The sequence below is a fragment of the Mobula birostris genome, chromosome 2, assembly GCF_030028105.1.
Source record: "Mobula birostris isolate sMobBir1 chromosome 2, sMobBir1.hap1, whole genome shotgun sequence".
In the NCBI taxonomy this organism is placed as follows: Eukaryota; Metazoa; Chordata; class Chondrichthyes; order Myliobatiformes; family Myliobatidae; genus Mobula; species Mobula birostris.
This window is the reverse complement of record NC_092371.1, coordinates 11,698,457-11,725,517: the sequence shown is the minus strand read 5'-3', so window position 1 is coordinate 11,725,517 and position 27,061 is coordinate 11,698,457. Positions and strand designations below refer to the sequence as shown.

Genomic DNA, 27,061 nt, shown 5'->3' with positions numbered 1-27,061 from the left:
CTGGACTCAAATGGGGCATAAACAAATCAGTCTGCCTGTGTTGAGCAGTGAGGGCGTGTGTGGCAAGTTCTCATTTAACTATAGACACAAGAGATTCTGCAGATGTTGGAAATCCAGAGCAACACACACAAATACTGGAGGAACAAAAGTGCTCGACAATTCTGACTTCTGTCCCCTTCCTTTCCAGTTTTGATGAAGGGTCTCAACCTGAAAAGTCGACTGTTTATTCCTCTCCATAGATTCTGACTGGCCTGCTGAATTCCCCCAGCATTTTGTGTGTGTTTCGCGTTTAAGTGACGTTGACGGCTGCAGGATCCCTGACTGGGAATACTTACACCAGCTGCCAAAAACAGGGAGCTTGGGGAAAACCTGCAACAATTGTGAAACAATTAATGCTCTCACTCTCACTCAACGTCATAGGGAGAGGGAGGGCCAGTAGCTTTAAATTTCGTGACATTATCATACCGGGGGATCTGTCCTGGGACTGGCACGTGCCATCACGAAGAAAGCACAGTGGTACCTCTACTTTCTCAGAAACTTGTCACCAAAACCTCCGACAAACTGCAGAGTATTCTGACTGGCTGCATCACAGCCTGGTGTGGAATCATCAATCTCCAGGAACAGAAAAGCCTTCAGAAAGTGATGGATACAACCCAGTCCATCACAGGCAAAGCACTCGCCACCCTTGTGTACGTCTACGAGCAGCGCTGCCACAAGAGAGCAGCTTCCCACATTAAAGACCCGCACCATCCAGGCCATACCCTCTTGCTATCATAAGACAAACGAGCAGAATTACGCCACTCAGCCCATCAAGTCTGCTCCACTATTCTATCATGGCTAATTTATTATTCCTCTCAAACCCATTCTCCTGTCTTCTCTGTAACCTTTGACATCCGTACTACTCAAAAACCTATCAACCTCTGCCATAAATACACTCAATGACTTGGCCCTCACAGACGTCTGTGGCAATGAATTCCACAGATTCACCATCCACTGGTTAAAGAAATTCCGCCTCATCCCTGATCTAAGTGGACGTCCCTCTACTTCGAGGCTGTGCCCTCTGGCCCCACCACCGGAAACTCTTTCTCCACAGCCACTACATCTAGGCCTATCAATATTCGATAGGTTTCCCTCACTCATTCTTCTAAACTCCAAGTACAGGCCCAGAGCCATCAAACATTCTCATTCTCATGAACCTCCTCTGGACGCTGTCCAACACCAGCACATCTTTTTTTTCGGTAGGGGGCCCAAAACTGCTTGCAACACTCCAATTGCAGTCTGACCAATGCCTTATAAAGTCTCAGCATTAAATCATTGCTTTTATATTCTAATCCTCTCAAAATGAATGCTAACATTTTCGTTACTTTCCTTACCACTGACTCAACCTGCAAATTAACCTTCAGAGAATCCTGCATGAGGACTCCTAAGTCCCTTTGCACCTCAGATTTCTGAATTTTCTCCCCATTTAGTAAAGAGTTGACATCTTCATTCCTTCTACCAAGGTGCATGATCATACACTTCCCGACACTATGTTCCATCTTCCACTTCTTTGCCCATTCTCCTAATCTGCCCAAGTCCTTCTGCAGCCATCTTGCTTCCTCAACACCGCCTGTCCCTCCACCTATCTTTGCATCATCTGCAAACTTGGCCACAAAACCATCAAATCTGGCATCCAAATCATTGACATATAACAGAAGAAGTGGTCCCAACACAGACTCCTGTGGTATACCGCTAGTCACCAGGAGCTAACCAAGAGGCACAGTCAGAGTAAAGGGGACCACCATTTATTCTGTCTCTTGGCCTCCTGTGAGTCAGCCAGTCCTCTATCCATGCTAGTACCTTTCCAGTAATTCACTGGGCTCTTGTTAAGCAACCTCATATGCAACATCTTGTCAGATTTGTATCCCATATCCTGGCTACCATTTGGAGGCCTGTATACAACTCCCATCAGGGTCTTTCTACCCTTGCAGTTTCTTAACTCTACCCACAAGGATTCTACATCATCCGATCCTATGTCACCTCTTTCTAAGAATTTGATTTCATTTCTTACCAACAGAGCCACCACCCCACGCCCTCTCTCCTTTCGATACAAGGTGCATCCTTGGAGGTTAAGCCAGCTATGATCTTCTTTCAGCCACGACTCAACGTAATGCCCACAACATCATACTTGCGAACCTCTAACTGTGCTACAAGATCATCTACCTTATTCCATGTCCCTTGTGCATGCCAATGTAACACCATGTATTCATCACCCTTTTTGATTTTGCCCCCAAGTTACACTTCACCTCATCCCACTGGCTCCAATTTTGCCCTATCATCTGGTTGAACACCCTCAGTCTCACTACACACAGCATTGACCTGTATACCAACTGTCCCATCACTCTGGATCCCATCCCACTGTCAACTTGGTTTAAAACCTCCTCCAAAAGAACAAGTGAACTTGCTCACAAGGATATTGGTCCCCTAGAACCGTTTGGGAGGGTTGGCAGGGGAAGTCTGCCTCTGCGACTCAAAAGGCAAAGGGGGAGAAGAGGCACGCTGTGGAGGTAGGGGCCTCATTAGTTAGGGTAACAGACAGGAGGTTCTGTGGGTGAAAAAGAGGTTCCCGGATAGTATGTTACCTCCTGGGTGCCAGGGTCCCAGAGGATATCTCCGATCGAGTCTTCAGCATCCTTAAGTGGGAGGGTGAACAGCCAGAAGTTGTGGTCCACGTAGGTACCATTGTTGTGGGTAGGATGAGTGACGAGGTTCTGCACAGGGAGTTAGGTGCTAAGTTAAAGGGCAGGTGTCAACAGCTCGCTCTCCACATCATACTGCCCCGGCTTGCGTATCTAGCCAGGACACAACTCTGACCAACAGAGACCTCAAATTGAGGGGCAGGACCTCCAGCCTTGTGATCTCAGTGATCTTATGTGCTAGTAAGGCCAGAACTAGGAAGATCATACAGTTTAATATGTGGCTAAGGAGTTGGTGTAGGAGGAAGGGCATAATATTTTTTGATCATTGGGCTCTCTTCTAGGGAAGGTGGGACCTGTGCAGACGGGACGGTTTGCACCTGAACTGGAGGGGTCTAATATCCTGGCAGGAAGGTTTATTAATGCTGCATGATGGGGATTAAACTAGAGTTGCAGTGTGCCAGAACAGTTAGTGGATAGGTTGTGGAGGCAGATGTTGGTAAGGCAAAGTTACGAATCAAGAGGTTGAGCATGGTATGACCAGTGTTCCGAGCTGCGCATATTTCAATGCAAAAAGTATCGTAGGAAAGGCAGATAACAGTGCTAGCGATGAGGTAGCTGGGTTACAAATAGAGGCAATGTGTAGTGAGGAGAGGCTGATGACAGGGCAAAATTGCAGTCAACAGGATGAGTTGCAACATTAAAGGTGGACAAAATCGAAAAGGGTGAGGGTTAAGGGGAATTACAGAGGCATGAGAGAGGAACTGGCCAAAATTGTTTGGAAAAAAACAATGGCAGGGATGACAGCAGAGTAGCAACGGCTGGAATTTCTGGAAGCAATTTGGAAGGCACAGGATGCATACATCGCAAAGAGGAAGTAGTATTTTAAAGGAAAGATGACACAATCATGGATAACAAGGAAGTCAAAGCCAACATAAAAGCCAGAGAGGGATATAATTGAGCAAATAAGCTTTTAAAAACCAACAGAGGGCAACTAAAAAGTCATTATGATAAAGATGGAATACAAAAATAAGCTAGTCAGTAATATTTAAGAGGATACCAAAAGTTCTTCAGATACATAACGTGTAAAAGAAAGAAGAGAGTGGATATCGGACCGCTGGAAAACAATGTTGGCGAGGTAGTAACGGGGGTAAGAAAATGGCAGACGAATTGAGAGAATATTTTGCATCAGTCTTCACTGTGGAAGACACTAGCAGTACGGTGGAAGTTCCAGGTGTCAAGGGTCATGAAGTGTATAAAGTTACCATTGCTAGAGAGAAGGTTCTTTGGAAACTGAAAGGTTCAAAAATACAGACATCACCTGGACCAGATGGTGCACACCCCATAGCTCTGAAAGAAGTGGCTGAAGAGATTATGGAAGGATTAGAAATGCTCTTTCAAGAATCATTAGATTCTGGAATGGTTCCAGAAGCCTGGAAAATTGCAAATGTCACTCCACTCTTCAAGAAGGGAAGAGAGGCAGAAGTAAGAAAACTATAAGCCAGTTAGTCTAACCTCAGGAGAATCGGTTGATGTTGTGTACTTGGATTTTCAGAAGGTCTTTGACAAGGTGCCACACATGAGGTTGCCTTACAAGCTATGAGCCCATGGTATTACAGGAAAGATTCTAGCATGGACAAAGCAGTTGCTGATCGGTAGGAGGCAAAGAATGGGAATAAAGGGAGCCTTTTTTGGTTGGCTGCCAGTGTCTAGTGGTGTTCCACAGGATCTGTGTTGAGACTAATACTTTTTACATCATATGTCAATGATTTGGATGATGGAATTGATGGCTTTGTTGCAAAGTTTGCAAACGATATGAAGACAGATGGAAGGGCATGTAGTTTTGAGGAAGTAGAGGTGCTGCAGGACTTGGATTAGGAGAATGGGAAAAAATGGCAGATAGAATAGTGTTCGGAAGTGTATGGTCATGCACTTTGGTAAAGAAATTAAAGGGTTGATTATTTTCTAAGTGGAGAGGAAATACAAAAAACTGAGGTACAAAGGGACTTGGGAGTCCTTGTACATGATTCCCATTCATAAACACTTGCTTCATAGTGTCTTCTGCCCTGGCGATTCCTTAGAGGTTAATTTGCAAGTTGAGTTTGTCCTGAGGAAGGCCAATGTGATGTTAGCAATGATTTCAAGAGGATTAGAATATGAAAGCAAGAATGCATTTTGAGACTTTATAAAGCTTTGGTGAGGCCTCACTTGGAGTATTGTGAAGTTCTGGGCCCCTTATCTTAGAAAGCATGTGCTGAAACTGGACAGGGTTCAAGGGAGGTTTACAAAAACAATTCCAGGATTAAACAGCTTGTCATATGAAGCACATTTGATGGCTCTGAGCCTGTATTCACTGGAATTCTGAAGAGGGATGACCTCATCGAAACCCATTGAGTCGTGAAAGGCCTTGATAGAGTGGATATGGAGAGGATGTCTGCTATGATGGGAGAGTCTTAGACCAGAGGACACAGCATCAGAATAGATGGGCGTCATTTTAGAACGGAGATGAGGAGGAATTTCTTGAGCCGGAGTGGTGAATCTGTGGAATTCTCTGACATAGGCAACTGTAGGAGGCAAAGTCTTTATGTATATTTAAGCATGAGGTTGATAGATTCTTGATTGGTCAGGGCATGAAGGGATATGGGGAGAAGACAGGAGACTAGGATTGAGAGGAAAAATGGATCAGCCATGATGAAATGGTGGAGCAGACTCAATGGGTCAAATAGCCTAATTCTGCTCCTATATCATATGGTCTAATGGGTACACGAGTCTTAGGTCACACACCACCAAGTTCAGAAATGGTCATTACCCAGCAACCATCAAGCTCTTGAACCATCGCGGATAACTTCAATTATCATTACTCCTGAACTGATTCTAAAATCTACAGGTTTGTTTCTTTGTACCGTTTGTCTTTTGCACATTGGGTGTCAGTCTTTGTTATGTAGTTTTTCATAAATTTGATTGTAGTTTTTTCCTGTAAGTGTCTGCAAAAAATTAATCTCAAGGTAGTATCTGGTAACAAATACATACCTTGATAATAAATTTATTTTGACATTAAATCTGAAGGGAAAGAACAGCAGATTTAAAGTTCAAAATAAATTTATTATCAAAGTACATGTTACCATATACAACCGATTCATTTTCTTGCAGATACACTCAGCAAATCCGAGAAACACAATAGAATCAGTGGAAGACTGCAGACAACCAGTGTGTAAACCCTACACACACACACACAGAGGAAAAAATTAATAAGTAATAAATAACTGATAATATGAGATTGAGTGTCCTCGAAAGTCCATAGTTTGGGGGAACTGTCCAGTGAAGGGGTGAGTGAAGTTATTCCCACTGGTTCAATAACCTGATTAGTAATACCTTCCTGTAGCTAGAGATCCTCTGGACAACCACCTCGTCTTAGGCTTGCGTGCCTCAATGTCCTGGAGAGCTACGTTAACCAGAGTCGGGGCCTTATGCTTTGGCTCTCCCATGCCAAACAGATCAAAGGATAGAGGATAGACTAATGGTCCACCGGTCCTCTAGGTTCAAAGTTTCAGCAGACAACCCCGACTGGTAAAAAAAATTGTTATGGAGACAGCAATGAAGGTTCCTTCTACATCTGAGTCTGATGGTATCCCTGAGTCTGTACTTGGGACTTGATGACTGACAGTAGTGAAAACCAAGGGGAAGCTACTGACACGATGAAGGAAGCCTTGAACACCACCAGAGATGGCGGGCCTCCATTGCTGCTCTAAACACCACCAGCATAACGGGCAGCAAGTACATACCTAAAGGTGCGAGTCCTGAGGCTCCTGTACCTTCTTCCTGATGGCAGAGCAAGAGAGAATGGCCTGGATGGTTAGGGACCTTTATAATGGATGTTGCTTTTCTGTGACAGCACTCTATGTAGATGAGTCTTGGTGGAGAGGGCTTGTCCCGTGATGGTCTGAGCTGTATCCAATACTTTTTGTAGGATTTTCCATTCAAGGGAGAATGTTTCCACACTAGGCTGTGATGCAGTCAATAAACTCTCCAACACACATCTATAGAAGTTTGTCAAAGTTTTTGATGCTTGAGAACAGTATTGAATAGCATGACAGAAGTGGATTTGAGGAATGGGCTATAGCTCCTCAAGCCATTTAAACGTACAGATTAGAAGCAGTATTTTGCCGGAGGAAGTTAGCGGATCAAGCAGCATCTGTGGAAGTAATTGCTAAGGTTTTGGGTTGAGACCCTGAATCAGGGCTGCAATTCCTTCATACTAATTACAAGACCTCTCCAGGTTATCTGATGACAGCTCCACACTCACAACTCCCTCCACTCCAGTACTGTCACTGCTCCCCGTGGCAGTCTGCTCAACCACAGATGTGAAATTATGAATACACATTTGCCCTGAAGCACGGAGTAAAAACATCCTACAACGCAAAATGCTGGAGGAATCTAGGTGGGGGGGGGATGGGATGTGACATAATCACTGGAGGGAAATGGACAAATATCCATTTTCTGGGCAGATAGAAATGTCTCAAATTAGTCAATTAAGCCTGGCACAAATTTGTTAACATTTTCAAAGTAATTGTTGCCTGTTAAGACCAATCCCCCCACTTTACAGGACCGAGACCAGAATTGATAGGAATTGCGGACTGCAAAATTCAGGTATGCAATGAGGAATCCCAATATTAAGACTGACAGTTAGGAACCTCAAGATATACATTAGGAGCAGAATTAGGCCATTCAGTCCATTGAATCTGCTCCAGTATGGCTGATTTATTTCCCCTCTCAACCCCATGCTCCTGCCTTCTCATAACCTTTGGTGCCCTTACCCATCAACCTCTGATTTAAATATAACGTTGACCCCACAGCAATCTCCACAGAATATTAGTCTAATGCTCAACAGCTGTGGACTCACTTTCGGGGATCCGCTGCTCTATGGTTTGTGCATTCACTTTTTACACAATTTGTTCTTCTCCTCCCTCCGCCCCCCCCCCCACACACACACATTCTCTATGTATATGCCTTTGTGGTGTGCTTTATGTGAATTTTGTTTTGTGGCTGCCTACAAGATTAATCACAACGCTGTACATGGTGTACATACTTTAATAAATGCACTTTTGAACTTTGATTTTGGATCACTACCTTTATTTTGCTCCTATTGTACTATTTATATATTATTGTAACTTCTAATTATGTATTGCACTGCTGAAACAAAACAAACTTTATGACATATATCAGTGATATATGATTCTGATTAAAGGGTATGGAGCAAAGTATCAATCTACAACCTTGCAACTTAGGTAAGAGCTCACTGGATACGGCCCAAATCAAAACGACAACCAAATTTGTTAGGAGGGGTCTGAGACAAGATTCTGCATACGGAATCAGGAGCAAAACAAAACTGTTGGCGGAACTCAGAGGGTCAGGCAGCATCTGTGGAGGGAAATGGGCAGTCAGTGTTTCAGGTTAAGTCTGGATTGGGCACTGTTCAGTGGAATGCCAAATACCCAACTTACTGACTGGCTTCAGACACAGCTGATAAAGAGTAAATAAGCCACAGGTAAAAGTCAATACATCACGTGATTTTATTTGTCATTTCTAACAAAGAGCTCAATACCAGCAAGAGGATCGAAAGTCTACATAAAGCAGATGAGTCAAGGCCACAAGCACGGTGGCACAAGTCCTCCTACTTCAGCAGTGACACTCCCAGGTAAAGAACGTAAAGCAGTGTTGCTCCGGATCCCAACACCCAGCTCTGGAAGTGGCCCAGCCTACCCATCCTCCTCCTCAAATGGCAATTTTCACTTCAGTGTTGCTTTCTCCGGAAAGAACAGCCTGTAATTGAAAGGTAAAACCCGTTAGAGCTTGTCCCAACCACCAGCTCCAGCACATACAGGGCAGGAAAGGGCTGGGACCTGACCTCACCCAATTCTCTCTGCAAAGGCAGCAGAGCCCCCTTCCCTCTGAGTTCTCTTATCTAGCTACACCTTCACATCCACAGACCCTGCAGGAAAGACTCAAATCTTACTGTAACTTTCAGTCACCATCGTCTCTGAACCAAGTCTTGGTGTCAGCATTCAACTCCGTGCTCTTGGATTGGAGTGCAAAAATTTACAATGCTGGGTTATATTTTATGTATTTACACGTGTAATTGTTCAGTGAATTTTCAGCATTTATAATCTAGCCAATTCTGTATTTTCTCCACAGTCTGTGTCACACTATTGAACCCAATTATTCCATAGGTTATTCCTCATCACTGGAACGCCTGGTCTAGTTTTTAAGAACAAGACAATCACTGCTTTATTCTTTGTCTTTTCCTTGCTCCTCCCTCCACCCAATACCATTATTTCTGTTATGAACTCTTTAAAAATTGGCTAAGATTTCTACCTAATTCTTGAACCTCTGGATCAGAATATCACCAGATCCAACAGCACTCACAACCCTAGCAGTCCCATGGCAGCATGAGGGACAACTCAAAAGTACCCCATCCTCTTTCCCACTCCACCCTCATCAGCGAGTTCTCACATCTTGTGTCACAGCCCACAGGAGGTCAAGCCCAGCAACCTGAGAGCTTGCCCTTCCAGGTACCCACATCCTAGCCCATCAAAGACCAATGACTAGCTTTGCCTCGTGAACAATGAAACAGTGAAATGCATCATTTGCCCCACAAAGACCAACACAGTCTGAGGATGCGCTGGGGTCACCGCACTTCCAATGCCAATAGAGCATGTCCACAACTCAATAACCCAAACCCACCTCTTTCGAATGCCGGAGGAAATCAGATCACCCAGAGGAAACCCACGTGGTCACAGGGAAAAGGCACAAAGTTCTTACTGACAGCAGTGGGAACTGAACCTGGGTTGCTGGTGCTATGAAGTGTTAACAACTACACTATTGAGCTGCCTGCAGGTTAGGCAGGTTTACAGAATGCCCAGAGACTTTACGTGAAAGCAACTCCTTGTGGTTTTTTCCCCATGAACTTTAGAATTACTGGAAATGGGGCCAGACTGGGAAGACTCCCTATTTGAAGCATCATCATGTCCAATGAAAGCAATAAATGTCCATCCAAAAGTCTAAAACGTGGACAAGCGAGAATTGGGACAATCAGCACATGGAACCCAAAATCCTCTAGCGATTGCACATGGGCTATGTCCACAGTAGCCCCCGGCACACAGCCGTCTCTCTCAAGTTCCCAGTAAACTGGAGGCAACAGCCACAAAGAGCTGATACACGTCAGCCAAGCATCACACACCTTCTGTTAGCCTTGCTTTTCCTCCTGTGGGCTGACAGAGAACAGTAGAACATCCAACACACAACACTACAGTCTGGGCATGGCTGAAAACTGTGGTGATCTTGTAGCAGCCTAGGAAAGAAAAACAGAAGAATCAGAGCAAAAGTATTTCAAACCTAAGGCAGCACACTTGTTAATGCCACAGCCTCCCAGATCCAGGGACCTGTGTTTAATCCCACCCTGCTTGGGATATGAAAATTCTCACCATGTAGAGTGGTAGAACACTACAGCACAGAAACAGAAGCAGACCCTTCTGACTATCTAGTCTGCACCAAACCATTAATGCTTAGTCCCATCACTTACACCTGGACCATAGTCCTCGACACCCCTCATTATGTACCCATCTGAAATTTTCTTCAATGTTGAAATTGATCCGACATTCACCTCTTGTGCTAGCAACTTGTTCTACACTTTCACCACGCTGAGTGAAGAAGTTCCCCTTAACCCATGATCTCCAGTTGTAGTCTGACCCAACCTCAGTGGAAAAAGTCTGCTCACATTTACCATATCTGTACCCTCATAATTACACCATTTCAACATACCATCCAAACTCCCACACTCAATACAGTGATTTCTAAAGGTCTCTCTACCAACCTATCGACCTGTATTGCCACTTTAAAAGAATTTATGGATCAGTAATACCCAGATTCCCTTTCTACTGCACTCAGTGCCATTCTGTTCACTGTCCAAGACCGACCCCAGTCAGTCCTCCCAAATTACAACACCTCACACTTGTCGGCGTTAAATTCCATACACCATTTTCCAGCCCATTTTCCCAGCTGGTCTTGACGCTGTTGCAAGCCTTTGATAGTATTCCTCAGTCTGCCACACCTCCAATCTTGATGCCATCTGCAAATTTGCAGGTTGTTGATATAGATGACAAACAGCGGTGGTGGACCCAGCACCAATCCCTGTGGCACTCCACTAGTCACAGGCCTCCAGAGAGACAATCCCCTTCTACCACTCTCTGGCTTCTTATGCAAAGCCACGTCTAACTGAATTTACTAGTTCATCTTGAACGCCAAGTGACTGAACCTTCTTGATCAGCCTCCCATGTGGGACCTTGTCAAATGCCTTACTAAGAAGTCCATGCAGACAACATCCACTGCCTTGCCTTCATCGATTTTCCTTGTAACTTCCTCAAAAACTCTAAAATCGGTTAGACACAAAAGCACCAACTATCCCAAATCAGTTCCTGTCTATCCAGACTGCAGTACAAGTTTAGGGTGCCCGGGTCTCCTACACCCCACAGTGTGTGCAGTGGTTAACTGGCCACTGTAAACTACTCAGTGAAGGTGGTGAATCAGGGGACTTGAGACATCAGGCAATTAAGTGGTTACAGCTGGGATTGCACCAAAAGTCAAAAGATACCTGATGGACTGAACAGTCTCCAATGAAGCATTAAAATTAAGGAAATGATCAAAAACTTTAAAAAGCTCACATCACAAAACATGTTTTCTCTCCTCCCCCTCCCCCATTAGTTGAGGGCTTCTGTAAAATTATTTAGGCAAACGAAAGGCCAAACAATTTCTAAACCAATTATACCCCCTTCGAGAAGATGCTGCCACATTCCCACACTCAATCAAATTTCTTGGGTATTCCTTTATTGTCACATTGACACTTCATTGTGCATTCCTTCAGACACACTGGCCATCACACACTCCTGGGGTCAGACACAGAGTGAAACTCCCTCCACACCGTCCCATCACACACTCCCGGGGTCAGACACAGAGTGAAGCTCCCTCCACACCGTCCCATCACACACTCCCGGGGTCAGACACAGAGTGAAGCTCCCTCTACACTGTCCCGGGGTCAGACAGAGTGAATCTCCCTCCACACCGTCCCATCACATACTCCCGGGGTCAGACACAGAGTGAAGCTCCCTCTACACTGTCCCGGGGTCAGACAGAGTGAAGCTCCCTCCACACTGTCCCATCACACACTCCCGGGGTCAGACACAGAGTGAAACTCCCTCTGCACTGTCCCGGGGTCAGACAGAGTGAATCTCCCTCCACACCGTCCCATCACATACTCCCGGGGTCAGACACAGAGTGAAGCTCACTCTACACTGTTGTCACACACGCCAAGGACACATCACCTTCTTCTGAAGGTGTATACGTCAGAAATTGGAATATGATCACCAGTCAGTGCTGAGTTCCCACATCCAGCTGGAGGTGGGAAGAGGTACAAGCTTAGTTCACGGGTTAATAATCACACCCGAGCTGTACCATCACTGTAGTCGCTGTACTAAAGGAGAGAAAAATACACACCAGGGCACTTGACATCCATGAAATAGGAATTTGGGCTCTGCACCAAGCGCTTCTTCTTGTGCTTCCTCTTCTCCTCCTCAGGAGACGGGTGCAACAAATCTTTTGCCAACTGCAGAGAGAGAACAATGTCAGCCACTAAGCCTCAGGCATACTTTCCAACAGTCATTCCCCCAGCTGGAATCCTTCCACAGGATTTGTTGATCAACACACAAGCCATGCCGTGCACTGGTGCTCTGGAACAACCTTGAATTCTTACAGCCTCCCCGCGCCCTCCCCCAGCACACAATATCAAACCTAAAGAAAACAGGATGGCGCAATCTGCTTACTGCCATCAACAGAGTGATAAAACACTGGCTGACACACCAGGGAATTACCTTGCTCTTTTGAGATTGTGGACATTAAATGTTATAAATGGGAATAAACCTGTTCTGCCTTGCAACTTTGACACTTTCTTGGGACAGGCTGAAAGGGGAAACTGGAGGTGGTTGCAAACAAACCAAATTAAGAGATATTTTGATGAAGTACAGTTAATTATTAACCTGTATATTATTTTCCAGAGGATTCTCAGGGTAATAACTATAACAAGGCTCTTCAAACCAGTTCTGCCCCTCAATGTGGTTCATAGCTAATCTGCCCCAAAGTCTCTCATTCCCTTCTGCACTCGTTCCCATCACTCTCAAACCCCCATCTTCCAGAAGATATTTTTCCCTCTGTAGAGAAACAGTGGCAATGACTTGGTCTTGAAAACTGTAAAACACAGAAAAGACAAGGCTGTGCTTAGTAACTCGTGAACCCCCAACAGGTCTGCTACAGCTGCAATTTGTGCCAACTCTGTCCTACAAGAGAACATCTGCTGAAAACCTTTTACCAGGAAGACGGCTTAAATTAAGCCATTATTGAAGTGGAAATCTCAGAAGGCGTGGCTATTTCCCAATTAAGTTGCTAGCCAACTGCTAAAAACTAAACTGAAGATACAAGGTTCAGCAGTAAACATCACAAGAGTTCAAAATACACTTTAAAAGGAAAACAAGGCTGAAATCAACCCTATTTCTCCGTTTTATTATGGCTAAGGGACATATGGTTCTGACTCACAAAGATCCTCTGCAAAATAACGTACAGGTTAATAATTAACAGCATATTATCAGAATACCTTGATTTTAATTCGATTTCAGTTCACAATCACCTCCAATTTCCCCTTTAAGCCTGTCCCAACAACATCTCTATTTATTAACATTGCGGCCACAGGCTGTCATCCTCAAGTGGGTACCATCCCGAAGTTTACATCACAAGAATGCTGAGCCGCTCAACAGCATGCAACGCACCCCACCTTCCCTTTAGAGACCCCCCACCCCCGCCCAGCTCGCAATTTGGGTCCCAATATTCACTTTAAGTCGTGTTTGCAAACCCGACGTGTTCCAAACTCCACGTCAACACGCGGCTGCTTTGCAAACACCTCACACCCCTACATTCCCAAAAGCACACAAAATGCAATCCGCTCTCAATGTCCACCACCCCATGGTCCTAAATCGCACTGTGCACCTCCCCTTTAAATCTTCTCTGCCGACGAGTACCTAGCATGCCCACGCGCTCTGGGGCGCTGGATCCGCGCGCCGTTGCGATGGGAGACCCGAGGGGGGGTTTCTAGCGCCGCGCTCCCCTCGCGCCGTGGCCCCGAGGCCGCCGATTGGTGGATCCCCAGCCTCGCGCGCCAGGTCCCGGGGCAGCGGTCGCCTCCAGCTCGAAGAGGGAGGGAGGAGGAGCGGAGAGGGGAGACGCGCCATGTTCGTGCGACGGCTCGGGCCCCGACACGCGTCGACGGCCTCAGAACGGGAGAACCGTCCCTAACCACCTGCCAGCCCTCCGCCCAGCTTCCCCAGCTATCTTCTCCGACTATTCCTGCCCGCTCGCCGGCGTCTGGCGAGCCTCTCGCCGCCCTTTATCCCCTATCCCTCTGTCGACGCCACTCACAGGCATCTTGGCGTCAACTCGCCGCCGTGGTAAAAGGAAGAAGCCTGTCCAGGGACCCGGATATAACAGGGTTTCCCAAAGCGCAGGGGCAGGAAGTTTAAATACGTCATCACCGGGAAGTCGCCCGCTTCCGCCATTTTGGGAAGGTCAGTCTTGCTGGTGCTTACAATTTGACTCAAAAACTTTGTTTATTTTATGCTAAATACTGTTTTTGGTTAACAATCCTCTATTACTACATTTCCAATACACTCGAATTAAAAACCATCCATGGTTATCGTGTAGGACATTTGGCCCATCTGACTCCCTGTAACGCAACTCCCCGTCAAAGTGAAGTAAAATTTATTATCAGGGTACATACATGTCATCACATGCAACCCTGAGATTCTTTTTCCTCCGGGCATACTCAGCAAATTCAGGTTCTCAGTGCGAGGTAGGATCAATGAAAGACAGTAAACTGTTGAAATGCAATTATACATAAATAGCAAGAAATAACAAGAGCATGAAATAAGATAACGAGTCTTTAAAGTGAGATCATTGGTTGTGGGAGGATCTCAATAGTTGAGTGTAGTTTATCCCCTTTGTTCAAGAGCCTGATGTTGAGTAGTGGTAACTGTTCTTGAACCTGGTGGTGTGAGTCCTGAGGCTCCTGTACCTGCTACCTGATGTCAGCAGCAAGAAAAGAGCATGGCCTGGGTGGTGAGGATCTTTGATGATGGATGCTGCTTTCCTGTGACAGTGTTTCATGTCAGTGTGCTCAATGGTTGGGAGGGCTCCAACTGTCCCACCTCATTCTGTTTCCTCCACAGCCTTACAAATTGTTCCTAGCCATATATATATTTTTTTGCTAATTCCCTCCTGAGAGCCGCAAGAGGACTCATCTCCACCACATCTGCAGGCAGCCTATTCCAGATTCCAACCGCAAAACGTTTCTTCCCTCACTATTTTCCCTTTTAGTTTACCCCTTCACCAAACAGAAGGAAGTCCCGCTACTCCAACTAGACCCTGTCACTACAGTCTGTTTGACCCTGGGAATTGTCGCATAAAACAACTTTGATAGTGTGCCGTCCAGACAGAAAGTTCCAAAACGTTAGTACATTGAAGCAGTACAAAAGTACAGCTCTCGCCTGCGGCTCCCCGTAGCTGTTTGCATGCGACAGCGGCCACACCCCGGGCAACGGCTTCGACAAGCCGGCTAAACCAGGTGAGGGTAGCCGACGGGTCTCAAACCCTCGGTGAGATAGGGAGTTGTCTATCCCAGCATGTGAAGACAGACTCCGGCGGACTGAGCGGACGAGACCAATGGAAGGTCCAACAGTCAAAAAGGTGGTCTCTGAGAGCGTTGTGGAACGTGCAGAGCAGGACAAGACACAGAAGACGTCCTGGTCATCCACTGCGCCTCGTCCCATCTCCAGCCATCTCGACTCTGTCTTGCCGCTGGACCCAGATGGGAATTGGGAAGAGAGAGTGAGGCTGACGCTGCGCAACTCTCCCTCACTTAAATCCAAATCACGCACTAGTCTTGACACCATCATAATGGTGTTGAGGTCCTCATCGACGTCAATGATGGATGAACAACAACAACAACAAAAGGACAAACAATAACAGAATGCAGTATGTAGTTACTGTTAGCGTTTAGTGTCTCTGGACCGGTACTCACTGGAGTTTAGAAGAATAAGAGAGGTGGGGAATCTCATTGAACCCTGAAGATTGAAAGGCCCTGATAGAGTGAGGGATGGAGAAGATGTTTCCTAAAGTGGGAGAGTCCACTGGACCAGAGGGCCTGTCATCAGAATCGAGACTCATCCCTTTGGGACAGAGTTAAGCAGGAATTTCTTTAGTCAGAGGGTGGAGAGTCTGTGGAATTTATTGTCACAGATGGTTATGGAGGGCAAATCATTGAGTATATTTAAAGCAGAGGTTGATAGGTTCTTGATTAATAAGGGTGTGAAAGGTTACGGGGGAGAAGTCAGGTGAACAGAGTTGAGAGGAATAATAAATCATCCATGATAAATGGAGGAACAGACTGGATAGCTGGATTCTGCTTCTATACCTTATAGCCTTCAAGATTGTTTCCTGTACACAGTGTAAGGAGAATGAAATAATTGTTACTCTGGATCTGATGCAAATAAAAACACAAAAAGCTTATATACATCGATTGATTGTATGTCCATAAAGTGACACTAGGCACAGGAATGTCTGTACATAAGGTGGCTCTGACAGGAAATGATAAAGTAGTGGTGGTTGGGGGTGGGTTAGTGGGTGGAGATGTTGATCAGCCTTACTGCTTGGGAAAAGTAACTGTTTTTGAGTCTGGTGGTCCTGGTGTGGATTCTGATGGGAGTGGGACAAACAGTCCATGAGCAGGGTGGGTGGGTGGGATCGTTCGTGACGTTACTGACCCTTTTCCAACACCTTTCTGTATATATGTCCTTGATGAGGGTAGGCGGATGCTGGAAATGTGTTGGGCAGTTTTGACGACCCATTGTAGAGCCTTCCTAGTGAACAGGCCAGTGTAGTGGTTATAGTGCTGTTTCCAAGTCTGCTGAACCCAGCCCGGAGTGCATTCTGAGCAGAGGTTGTGTACCCTCGCATCCACAGAACAACACCAGCTTAATTCCCAACACCTTTCTGAATTTATGGTTACAGAGAAGGTGCAGAGCAAGTAGACAAGTGAAGTTCAAGCATTAAGTGTTCATCTTTAATGTATCATGTTTTGAGCTGAACAGTGTTGTCAGATGTAGAGCGAAAAGCTTTTCGATCATCCTGTACATTATCAGAATGCAGACTAGAGTATCACAGGCACAGCCTGGAGTTCGCTGATTCTCCGTTTCATTCGCATGGAGGATCTCCAGTTTCCTGCCACATCCTAAAGGTATGCAGGTTGGGAAGCTGAACTGCCACTGTAGTTTGCCCCAATGGGTTGTAGAGCATCAGGAGGATTCAAAGGTTTCAAAGGTATATTATACAATATACATCCTGAAATTCTTTTTCTTTTCAACCAACCACGAAAACAGAGGAGTGCCCCCAAAGACAGTTAAATATTAGAACCCCAAAGCCCCCCCAGCTCCCCCCTCCCATGCGTAAGTAGCTGCAAAGCAACGATCCCCCCCCCCACCAGCAGAAAACCATCGGCACCGTCCACCGAGCACTCGAGCATGCAGCAAAGCATCAGTACAGACGCAGACTTGCAGTACCCCAGAGACAGACCACAGGCTGTCTCTCTCCCTAATAAGGGAAAAAGAGGTGTCCCCATTTCACAACGAGAGGGGAAACATAACAAACAACTGGCTGATTTACGATGTTAAAAGTCCATTGTGTTGCTTTTTCCAAGCTCTGTGCCCAAAGGACTTAGGTCTCTGGGCACACAGCCAGCAGCCAGCTTGCTGCTTTCAGTCTTCTGTGTACTCCCACGACACATCAATATCCTGCAAAAGCACCCTCCTTGAATCCGCCCACCTCCAGAGCCACGAAAGCCCGAAACTCCAAAGGCGTGCTAATCTTCTAGGCCGCATCCTTGGTATATTGAGACCCTGAGAGCGGATCCCATTCCTACAAAGAGCCGAAGTCAGCGTGTCACTCGAGGTCAGAGTCTTCAAAAAAACCCTAAAAGGGAAAAATAGAGATATTAAAAATGGAAATAGAGCTGTTTCTGAAGATGCAAGTAAAGGAGTCGCCGCTAGGCACCATCGTCTCCTAAGCTCCTCCTTGGAGGGTTGATGGGAACACGGGGATCCTTCTGAACAGCATGGACTTGAGGGGACTAATGGCTTGTTTCTGCACTCTATAGCTCTTTATCAATCTCAGCCTGTTGAAAGGCATGGACAGAGTAGATGTGGCAAAGTTGTTTCCCATGATGGGGGAGTCTAGTACAAGAGGGCGTGACTTAAGGATTGAAGGGCGCCCATTCAGAACAGAAATGCGAAGGAATTTTTTTAGTCAGAGGGTGGTGAATCTATGGAATTTGTTGCCACGGGCAGCAGTGGAAGCCAAGTCATTGGGTGTATTTAAGGCAGAGATTGACAGGTATCTGAGTAGCCAGGGCATCAAAGGTTATGGTGAGAAGGCGGGGGAGTGCGACTAAATGGGAGAATGGATCAGCTCATGATAAAATGGCGGAGCAGACTTGATGGGCCAAATGACCGACTTCTGCTCCTTTGTCTTATGGTCTAATGTCCCCTCAGTCTTTTGTCTTGTCAGTATAGGTGGAACGAGCTACAGCATTTCTCTTTGGAGCAAAAGAGAATGAGAGGTGACTTAGCAGAGCTGAATGGGGATAAGAGGTCAAGTGGATAACCAGAGACACTTCCCCAGGTCAGAAATGACTAATGCCAGAGAACTTCCTTTTAAGGTGATTAAAGGAAAGTTTAGAGTTTTAGAATAGAAGCAGGCCCTTCAGCCCATCTAGTCTGTGCCAAGCTATTAATCTGCCTAGTCCCATCTGCACCTGGACCATAGCCCTCCATACCCCTCTCATCCATGTTCCTAACAAAGTTTCTCTTAAATGTTAAAATCAATCCCGCATCCATCACTTGCGCAGGCAGCTCGTTCCACACTCTCACCACCCTGAGTGAAGAAGTTCACCCTCATGTTCCCCTTAAACATTTCACCTTACACCCTTAACCCATGACCTCTAGTTGTAGTCTCACCCAACCTCAGTGGAAAAAGCCTGCTTGCATTTACCTTGTCTATTCCCCTCATAATTTTGTGAACCTCTATCAAATCTACTCTCAATCTTCTACGTTCTAGGGCATTAAGTCCAAACCTGTTCAACCTTTCCCTGTTACTCAGGTCTTCAAGTCCTGGCAACATCCTTGTACATTTTCTCTGCACAGTTTCAACCTTATTTACATCTTTCCTGTAGGTCGATGACCAAAATTGCACACAATATTCCAAATGAGGCCTCACCAACATATTATACAATTTCAACATAACATTCCAACTCCTGTACTCAGTACTTTGATCTGTGAAAGCCAGTGTGCCAAAAGCTTTCTTTACGACCCTGTCTACCCGTGCCGCCACTTGCAATGAATTGTGGGCCTGTATTCCTTGATCCCTCTATCATTTACCATGTAAGGCCTTCTGTGGTTGGTTCTCCTGAAGTGCAACACCTCATTAAATGCCATCTGCCATTTTTCAGTCCATTTTTCCAGTCAGTCCAGATCCCACTGCAAGCTCTGTCCATTACACCCCCAATCTTGGTGTCATCCGCAAATCTGTTGAGCCAATTAACCACATTTTCATCCAGATCGTCAATGTAGATGACAAACAATAACAGACCCAGCACCGATCCCTTCAGCACACCACTACTCACAGGCCTCCAGTTAGAGATGCAGCCATCTGTAACCACTCCCTGGCTTCTTCTGCAAAGTAAAGTCTAATCCAATTTACTACCTCATCTTGAGTGTCAAGTAACTGAACTTTCTTGACCAACCTCCCATGTGGGTCCTTGTCAAAGGCCTTGCTAGACAACATCTACTGCCTTGCCTTTCCTGGTAACTTCCTCGAAAAACTCTTACCAGATTGGTTAGACCTAACTTACTGTGCATAAAGCCATGATGACTTAGGGGAGATGACAGAGGGTAGGTTTTCACACAGAGAGCACCCATTCCCTATCCAAGTGCTTCTTACCACTGTACCTGCCTCAACCACTTCCTCTGGCAGTTCATTCCATATACTTATCACCCTCTGCATGAAAACGTTGCCCCTCGGGTCCCTTTTAAATCTTTCTCCTCTCATCCTAATCTATTGCTTGTAGTTTTGGACTCCCTTACCCTGGGCAAAGACCGTTACCATCTCTTTTCCCTCTACACTGCGTGGGTACAACTGAGATGGAGAATTATACAAGGTTCATCATTCTCTGAGGAAGAAGTTTCTCCTCATCTTGGACCTTCATGGGCTCCCCCGTCATCAGGGGCAGTTTCCTTCCTGCATCTAATCTGCCTCATCCTGTAGATTTCTACAAGATTCCCAAAGGGGACTGATAAAGCTATACAGAATTTGTGAGATGGGGCTGGATTGGACACATGGTTGGAAGATTTACACGGCAGCAGCAACATCTCCAACTGGAGGTTTAAGCTGAGATTCAGAGGAGATCTGAAGACATTTTTTTGTGGTGATTGCAATGTGGTCCGTCATGAAGCCCACAATATCCAGGACAGGCCCTCTTCTCACTACTACCACAGGGTAGAAGGTACAGGAGCCTTGGGTCCCACACCATCGGGTTCAGCAACAGTTATTACCTTTCAACCATCAGGCTCCTGAACCAGTGAGGATAACTTCAGTCACGGATCTGACTCCATGACCGACAGACTCACTTTCAAGGACTCTTTACAACTCACGTTCTCAGTATTTTTTTATTTACACATTTTCTTTTCCACATTTTGTCACTCTTTGTCTGAAATTCTGCAGATGCTGGAAATCCAGAGCAACAGTTCTTGCCTGAACTGCTGAGTTCTTCCAGCATTCTGTGTTTGTCTGTTTATGTAAAGTTATTCATAAACTCAATTGTATTTTTTACCTTTCCTATAAATGTGTGCCAGAAAAGTGAATCTCAAGATGGAATATGGTAATGTACATGTACTTTGGCCATAAATTTACCTTGAAGTTTGAAACTCTCTGCCTGAGAAGATGCCGGAGGCAGCAACTCTAATAAGATGGTGACAGCAAACAATGATTCCTCATGCGACATCTTCCAGAGAGCCAATCCCTTCAAATATTTCACATTCCCTACATCTTCTGCTTACTCTTTTGTCTTGCTTGTGTTACGGAAATAGTTGGAGCTTGAGGCGCAGTTAGGAAATTTGATCGAATGGCCTAGCGCCCTGCTGTCCCCTGAGTGGAGCGAGAGCACGAGCTACCTTGTGGAGAAGATCAGAGACGGGCTGTGGGCCATGATCGCCTCCATTTCGAAACATCAAGGAAGATTGACGTATTGAGGCGAATGTGGAGGGAGTCAGCAGTTGTTCTCCATGGAAGGACTGAGTTCATGCGGATGATCTCGATGCTGACGGGAGGATGCTTTTGAAATTTTGTACCTTATACTGTTCTCTCTCAGCTTTGTCTGTTTTCTCTCCTGCTGCTGAGTGTCGGGAGGGCGATATGTTACTCTTCATGTGACGGAGGGGTCGGAAATTTGAGATCTGATGTTCTTGATGGTGTTTTTCTGTGCGTGTGAGAGAGGGGGTTGGGGGTTTGTCACTGTTCTTTTTTGTGTGTGAGGAGGTTGGAGGTTTGATATTATTGTCACTATTTTGTGAGGGGGTGGGTTGGGGTTTGGGGTTTGACGCCTGGCTGCCGTTTTCATGTGGGCAATCTGTTAGTTTTAATGTGAGGGAGGTGGTGGGAGAGGTTTGTGAGTTTTATTTCTTTTTTGTTCTCTTTTCCATGCCAGGGGAGGGGGGAGTTGATGTCTTTTCTTTCAACATCCCATGGTTTTTCTGTATTTTATGGCTATCTGGAGAAGATGAATATCAGAGTTGTATTGTACGTGCATACTTTGACAATAAACAGAACCTTTGAAGTATGTAGACAAGTCATACTGAACTGTTGAGGCATAGAAGGCTGTGGACTAAATGCTGCTAAATCGGACTAGTATTCTTGGGTTCTTGATGAACACGGAGGCCTCTTTCTATGCTGAGTAACTATAATGAACTCCAAAGGGGTTGAGCAGAAGGCAGTAATTTTTTTATCTGTCCTCAAGAAAAATCTCAGCCTGAAACGTGGACTGTTTATTCATTTCCTTAGATGCTGCCTGACCTGCTGAGTTCCTCGAGCATTTCGTGTGTGTTGATTTTTTTAAAATCTGTTTGTGCTCTTTTTTTGTAAAATTTCTAAATAATTAATAGAACATAGAATGTCACAGCACAGTACAGGCCCTTCAGCCCACGATAGTGTGTCGACCTTTTTCACCTACTCCAAAATCAATCCTAACCCTCCCCTCCTACATGGACCCCATTTTTCTATCATCCATGTGCCTGAGAGTCTCGTAAATGCCAATAATGTATCTGCCTCTATCACTATGCCTGGCCAGGCATTACCACTCTCTGTGTGAGAAAAACTTGCCTCTGACACCCCCCCTATACTTTCCAACAATCACCTTAAAGTTAGGCCTCCTCATGTTAGCCATTTCCGCTCTGAGAAAATTCTCTGGCTGTCCACTCTATCTGTGCCTCTTATCATCTTGTACATCCTTCTCTTGTGAACGTTGTGTATCTATGTGCCTGTGATGCTGCTACAAGTAAGTTTTTCATTACGCCTGTGTGCACATGTACTTGACAATAAACTCAGCTATGGCCTTGACTTTGAGCTGCTGACTGGTTCAACATCAGTGAGAGAGCAGCCTGAGCTTCATTTGCTGAGTTGTCATGTTCAATGCAGAGATTAAATCTCTTGATATAAGGTTGTTAGGTTAGCACGACATTGTGGGCTGAAGGGCCTGTATTGTGCTGTAGTGTTCAATGTTCTATGAAATTTAGCAGAATCGCACTGAAAGTAAATAAATACGATAAAACCTGTAGATTTAAATATTAAGGTATAATTTGGAAACAAGTCCTGGGAACAATAGAAGGATCAAGAACAGGCTGTCTCCCTACAACCATCAGGTTCCTGAACCAGCGTGGATAACGAAACTGACCTCAACGCTAAACTGCTTCCACCTCCCTATAGCGGATAGTAAAAAACTGCTGAGAGGGTCAGCGGGATCTCCCTCCTCCTGATGGTGGCACTTACTGGCAGCATTGCTGGGGATGCCTACCACCCATCCCATGATCTTTTTGACCCACACCATCAGGAAGGAGGTTCAGGGGCATCGGGACCAGATCTGACAGACTAGATGGCAGCTTCTTCCCTCGGGCTGAGAGACTAATGAATACCCTGCCACCACTGAGATCTCATCACTGGGACAGTGAGCTGTTTACTGTTTACCCGTGCTGTGCACTGCATGCACTCTGGATTGTAGTTTATTAACTTGTGATAATATTTTGTTTTACGTGCCGGGAGTGATGTATGTTTTGTGGGTGCACCACAGTCCGGAGGAACATTCTTTCATTTGGTTGTACAGTCAGATGACAATAAACTTGAACTTGAGCAACCAATGGACTCACATTCCAGGACTCTACATCTAATGCTCTCAATAGTTATTGACTTATTTGTTTGTTTGTATTTTCAATTTGTCTGCCTTTTGGACATCGGTTACTTGTCAGGTTGGTGTATGGTGACATATATAGGCATCCGTTAGTCTCATGAGACCATGGATCTGTGTCTTCACTGTCCAGGGCGCAGGCCTGGGCAAGGTTGTATGGAAGACCAGCAGTTGCCCATGCTGCAAGTCTCCCCTCTTCACGACACCAATGTTCTCCAAGGGAAGGGCACTAGGACCCATACAGCTTGGCACTGGTTCGTCACACAGCAGTGTGTGGTTAAGTGCCTTGCTCAAGGACACAACAGGCTGAGGCTCGACCTAGCGACCTTCAGGAACTTATTGCCCACTTCTTGTTTTTTATTTATTTAGAGGTAGAGCAGAGCAACAGGCCTTCCAGCCCGACCAACCCGCATCCTCCAATTACACCCACGTGACCAATTAACTTACTAACCAGTATGTCTTTGGATTGTGGGAGGAAACCGGAGCACCTGGAGGAAACCTCCCCTCCCCTTGGGTCACAGGGAGAATATACAAACTCCTGTAAGACAGCGGTGGGAATTGAACCAGGGTCGCTAGTGTTGTTAAGCATTACGCTAGCTGCTACACTGCCGCCACCCCACTTGTCCTTATGCAAATACAGTTTTTTCAGTTCAACAGTGCTTCTGTAATAGGCCAGAGCTGCCTCTGTACTGGTTCTCCCCTCCGTAACCCACCCTTAACACTGCTTCTTCTACAGTGGGGCACTGCCCCACGACAGTGTAGTGCTCCCTCTTCACTGCCCCTCGTGTAGCACAGCACTCCCTCAGCACAGTATTGATTATGTCTGTTGTGATTTTTATCCTTTGGAATCCGACTTGATGATAAAATCTCCCTTTTATCACTTCCTTCTTATTTCACAATATGTTCTTTTCACAGAGTCATCCCTCATAAGCCCATCATCTCTACTGAGGCATTGGCTGCCAACAGCAGCTTGCCAGAGTCAGTCATTCAATCTGTCACCAGGTGTAACCCATTTTGCAAAGATCCTTCCTCTCCCAGGGATGTGGTCCTTGGAGCTTCTGTTGCTGTTTCTGTAGCTCTGGGTTTTTACGGGAAAGGCTTAGCTAGTCCCCTTGGCCAACACCCCCTCCTCCTCACGCAGCCGGGCTACACTTATACAACATAGTAAGAGGCCCTTCAGCCTCACTGGTCCATGCCAACCCAGGAAGCCACCCAAACTATTCCTATTTGCCCGTTTTGGCCCATATCCAAATGTCTTTAAAATGTTATTAATGTACCTACTCGTGGCAGCTCGATCCATATGCTGACCACCCGCAGGGTGAAGAAGTCGCCCCTCAGATTCCAATTAAACCTCTCCCTTCTCACCTTAAACCTAAGCCCTCTAGTTCTTGGATCCCCAACTCTGTGGAAAAAGCATGTTTGCATTCACCCTATGTCCCTCATGATTTTATACACCTCTATACGATCGCCCCTCATGATTTTATACACCTCTATACGATCACCCCCTCATTCTCCTATCACCCTATTCCCCTCATTCACCCTATCTACCCTGTCCCTCATGATTTTATACACCTCTATACGATCGCCCCTCATGATTTTATACACCTCTATATGATCACCCCCTCATTCTCCTATCACCCTATTCCCCTCATTCACCCTATCTACCCTGTCCCTCATGATTTTATACACCTCTATACGATCACCGTTCAGTCTCCTATGTTCCACTGCAAGAAGTACCAACCTCCTCAACCTCTCTCCATAACTTAGTCCCTTGAGTCCAGGCAACATTCTCATAAATCTCTTCTACACTCTTTCCAGCTTGGTGCATCTTTCCCAGAGCAGAGCGACCAAAACGGAACACAATGTTCCAAAAAATCCTACCAACATCTTCTACGTCTAACACAGCCTCACCCAACGCCTTGCTGTGATTGTATATCCAATCTGAATTTAAATTGTGGTGTAATACAACACACACAAAATGATTGAGGAACTCAGCAGGCCAGGCAGCATCCATGGAAAAGAGTAAACTGTCAACATTTTGGGCCGAGACCCTTCATCATAACTGGAGAAAAAAGGACGAGAAGTCAGAGTAAGAAGGTAGGGGGAGGGTAGGAGGTGATAGGTGAAATTGGAGGGGGAGGAGTGAAGTAAAGAGCTGGGAAGTTGGTTGGCGAAATAGATACAGGGCTGGAGAAGGGGGAATCTGATAGGAGAGAACAGAAGGCCATGGAAGAAAGGGAAGGGGAGGAGCACCAGAGGGAGGCAATGGGCAGGTAAAGAGATAAGGTGAGAGGGAAATGGGAATGAGGAATGGTAAGGGATAGGAGAGGGCCATTACCAGAAATTCGATTAGTCGATGTCCTTGCCATCAGGTTGGAGGCTACCCAGACGGAATATAAAGTGTTGTTCCTCCAACCTGAGTGTGGCCTCATCGTGACAGTAGAGGAGGCCTGGATAGACATGTCGGAACAGGAATGGGAAGTGGGATTAAAATGAGTGGCCACTGGGAGATCCTGCTTTTTCTGGCGGATGGAGCGTAGGTGCTTGGCAAAGTGGTCTCCCAATCTTCTTTGAGTCTCACCGGAGGCCACAGTGTGAGCACCGGATACAACAGATGACCCCAACAGACTCACAGGTGCTGCCTCACCCAGAAGGACTGTCTGGGGCCCTGAATGGTAGTGATGGACAAGGTGTAGGGGCAGGAGAAGTACTTGTTCCACTTGCAACCTCTGCTTCAATAGCCTCAATTGGTAACAAAGTCATTGCCTTTAGAATCTCAGAATAATACACATCTCAGAGGGTCACTTATCCCAACAGCCCTCGGACCCCACTTTGCTGTTCACTCCTCCCGACACACAAAAACACAATCCTGAAAGGTATTGTATTCAACTTAATTTTGAATGTAATTTAAATTTTTGTTTCCTCCTCTCAATCTTATTCAGAAAATTGCCGTGATGTTTATTCTGTTATTCACCAATTGTTTATTGAGAGGGCAAAGATGAGTTACATCAGGAACTCAGTAGGGGTGAAGTCACACAGCACGGTTATTTTACTGCAGCACTGTGAGGAGCACGTTTTTTTATGTCTCAAATGCCTTTAATACCATACAGCCCTCACTGTTGGGGGGAAAGCTCCGTTCAATGCGGGTTGGCACTTCTATTGTATCCTGGATAATGGACTACCTGACTGGCAGACCACAGTTCGTGTGGTTTCAGAGCTGTGGGTCAGACATGGCTATAAGCAGCACTGAGGCCCCACAGGGGACTGTACTGGCTCCCTTCCAGTTTATCCTGTATACCTCGGACTTTAGCTACAACACTGAGTCATGTCATCTGCAGAAATTCTCTGATGACTCAGCAGTAGTTAGTGTATAAAGAGAGGATGGGAGGATGAAAACAGGGCTCTGGTGGGGGATTTTGTCAAATGGTGTAAGCCGAATCATCTGCAGCAAAACATCAGAAAATTGTGTACAAGAAGGGCCAGAGTTGCCTCTACTTCCTGAGGAGACTGAGGTCCTTAGGAGTATGCAGGCCTCTCCTTCACATGTTCTCCCAGTCTGTTGTCATCAGTACAATCTTCTATCCACTGGTGTGCTGCGGCAATGGCATCAACACGGGTGATGCCCAGAGACTCACTAAACTGATTAGAAAGGCTGGCTCCATTATAGGAGTCAAACTGAACACACTGGAGGCTGTGGTAGAACAAAGGACACTACAGAAAATCCTGGCAACTC

At 45.8% G+C, this 27,061-nt stretch overlaps 1 protein-coding gene across 1 annotated transcript; it reads right to left on the bottom strand.

Moving 5' to 3' along the window:
- Window positions 1-8,221: 8,221 nt before the first annotated feature.
- On the bottom strand, window positions 8,222-14,269 carry LOC140212335 (small ribosomal subunit protein eS27). The gene is made up of 4 exons (XM_072283036.1): window positions 14,190-14,269; window positions 12,222-12,330; window positions 9,913-10,023; window positions 8,222-8,495 (listed from the first exon to the last, which is right to left on the bottom strand). The coding sequence occupies exons 1-4, from the start codon at window positions 14,193-14,195 to the stop codon at window positions 8,467-8,469; spliced, it is 255 nt and encodes an 84-aa protein (XP_072139137.1). The 5' UTR covers window positions 14,196-14,269; the 3' UTR covers window positions 8,222-8,466.
- Window positions 14,270-27,061: the final 12,792 nt, after the last annotated feature.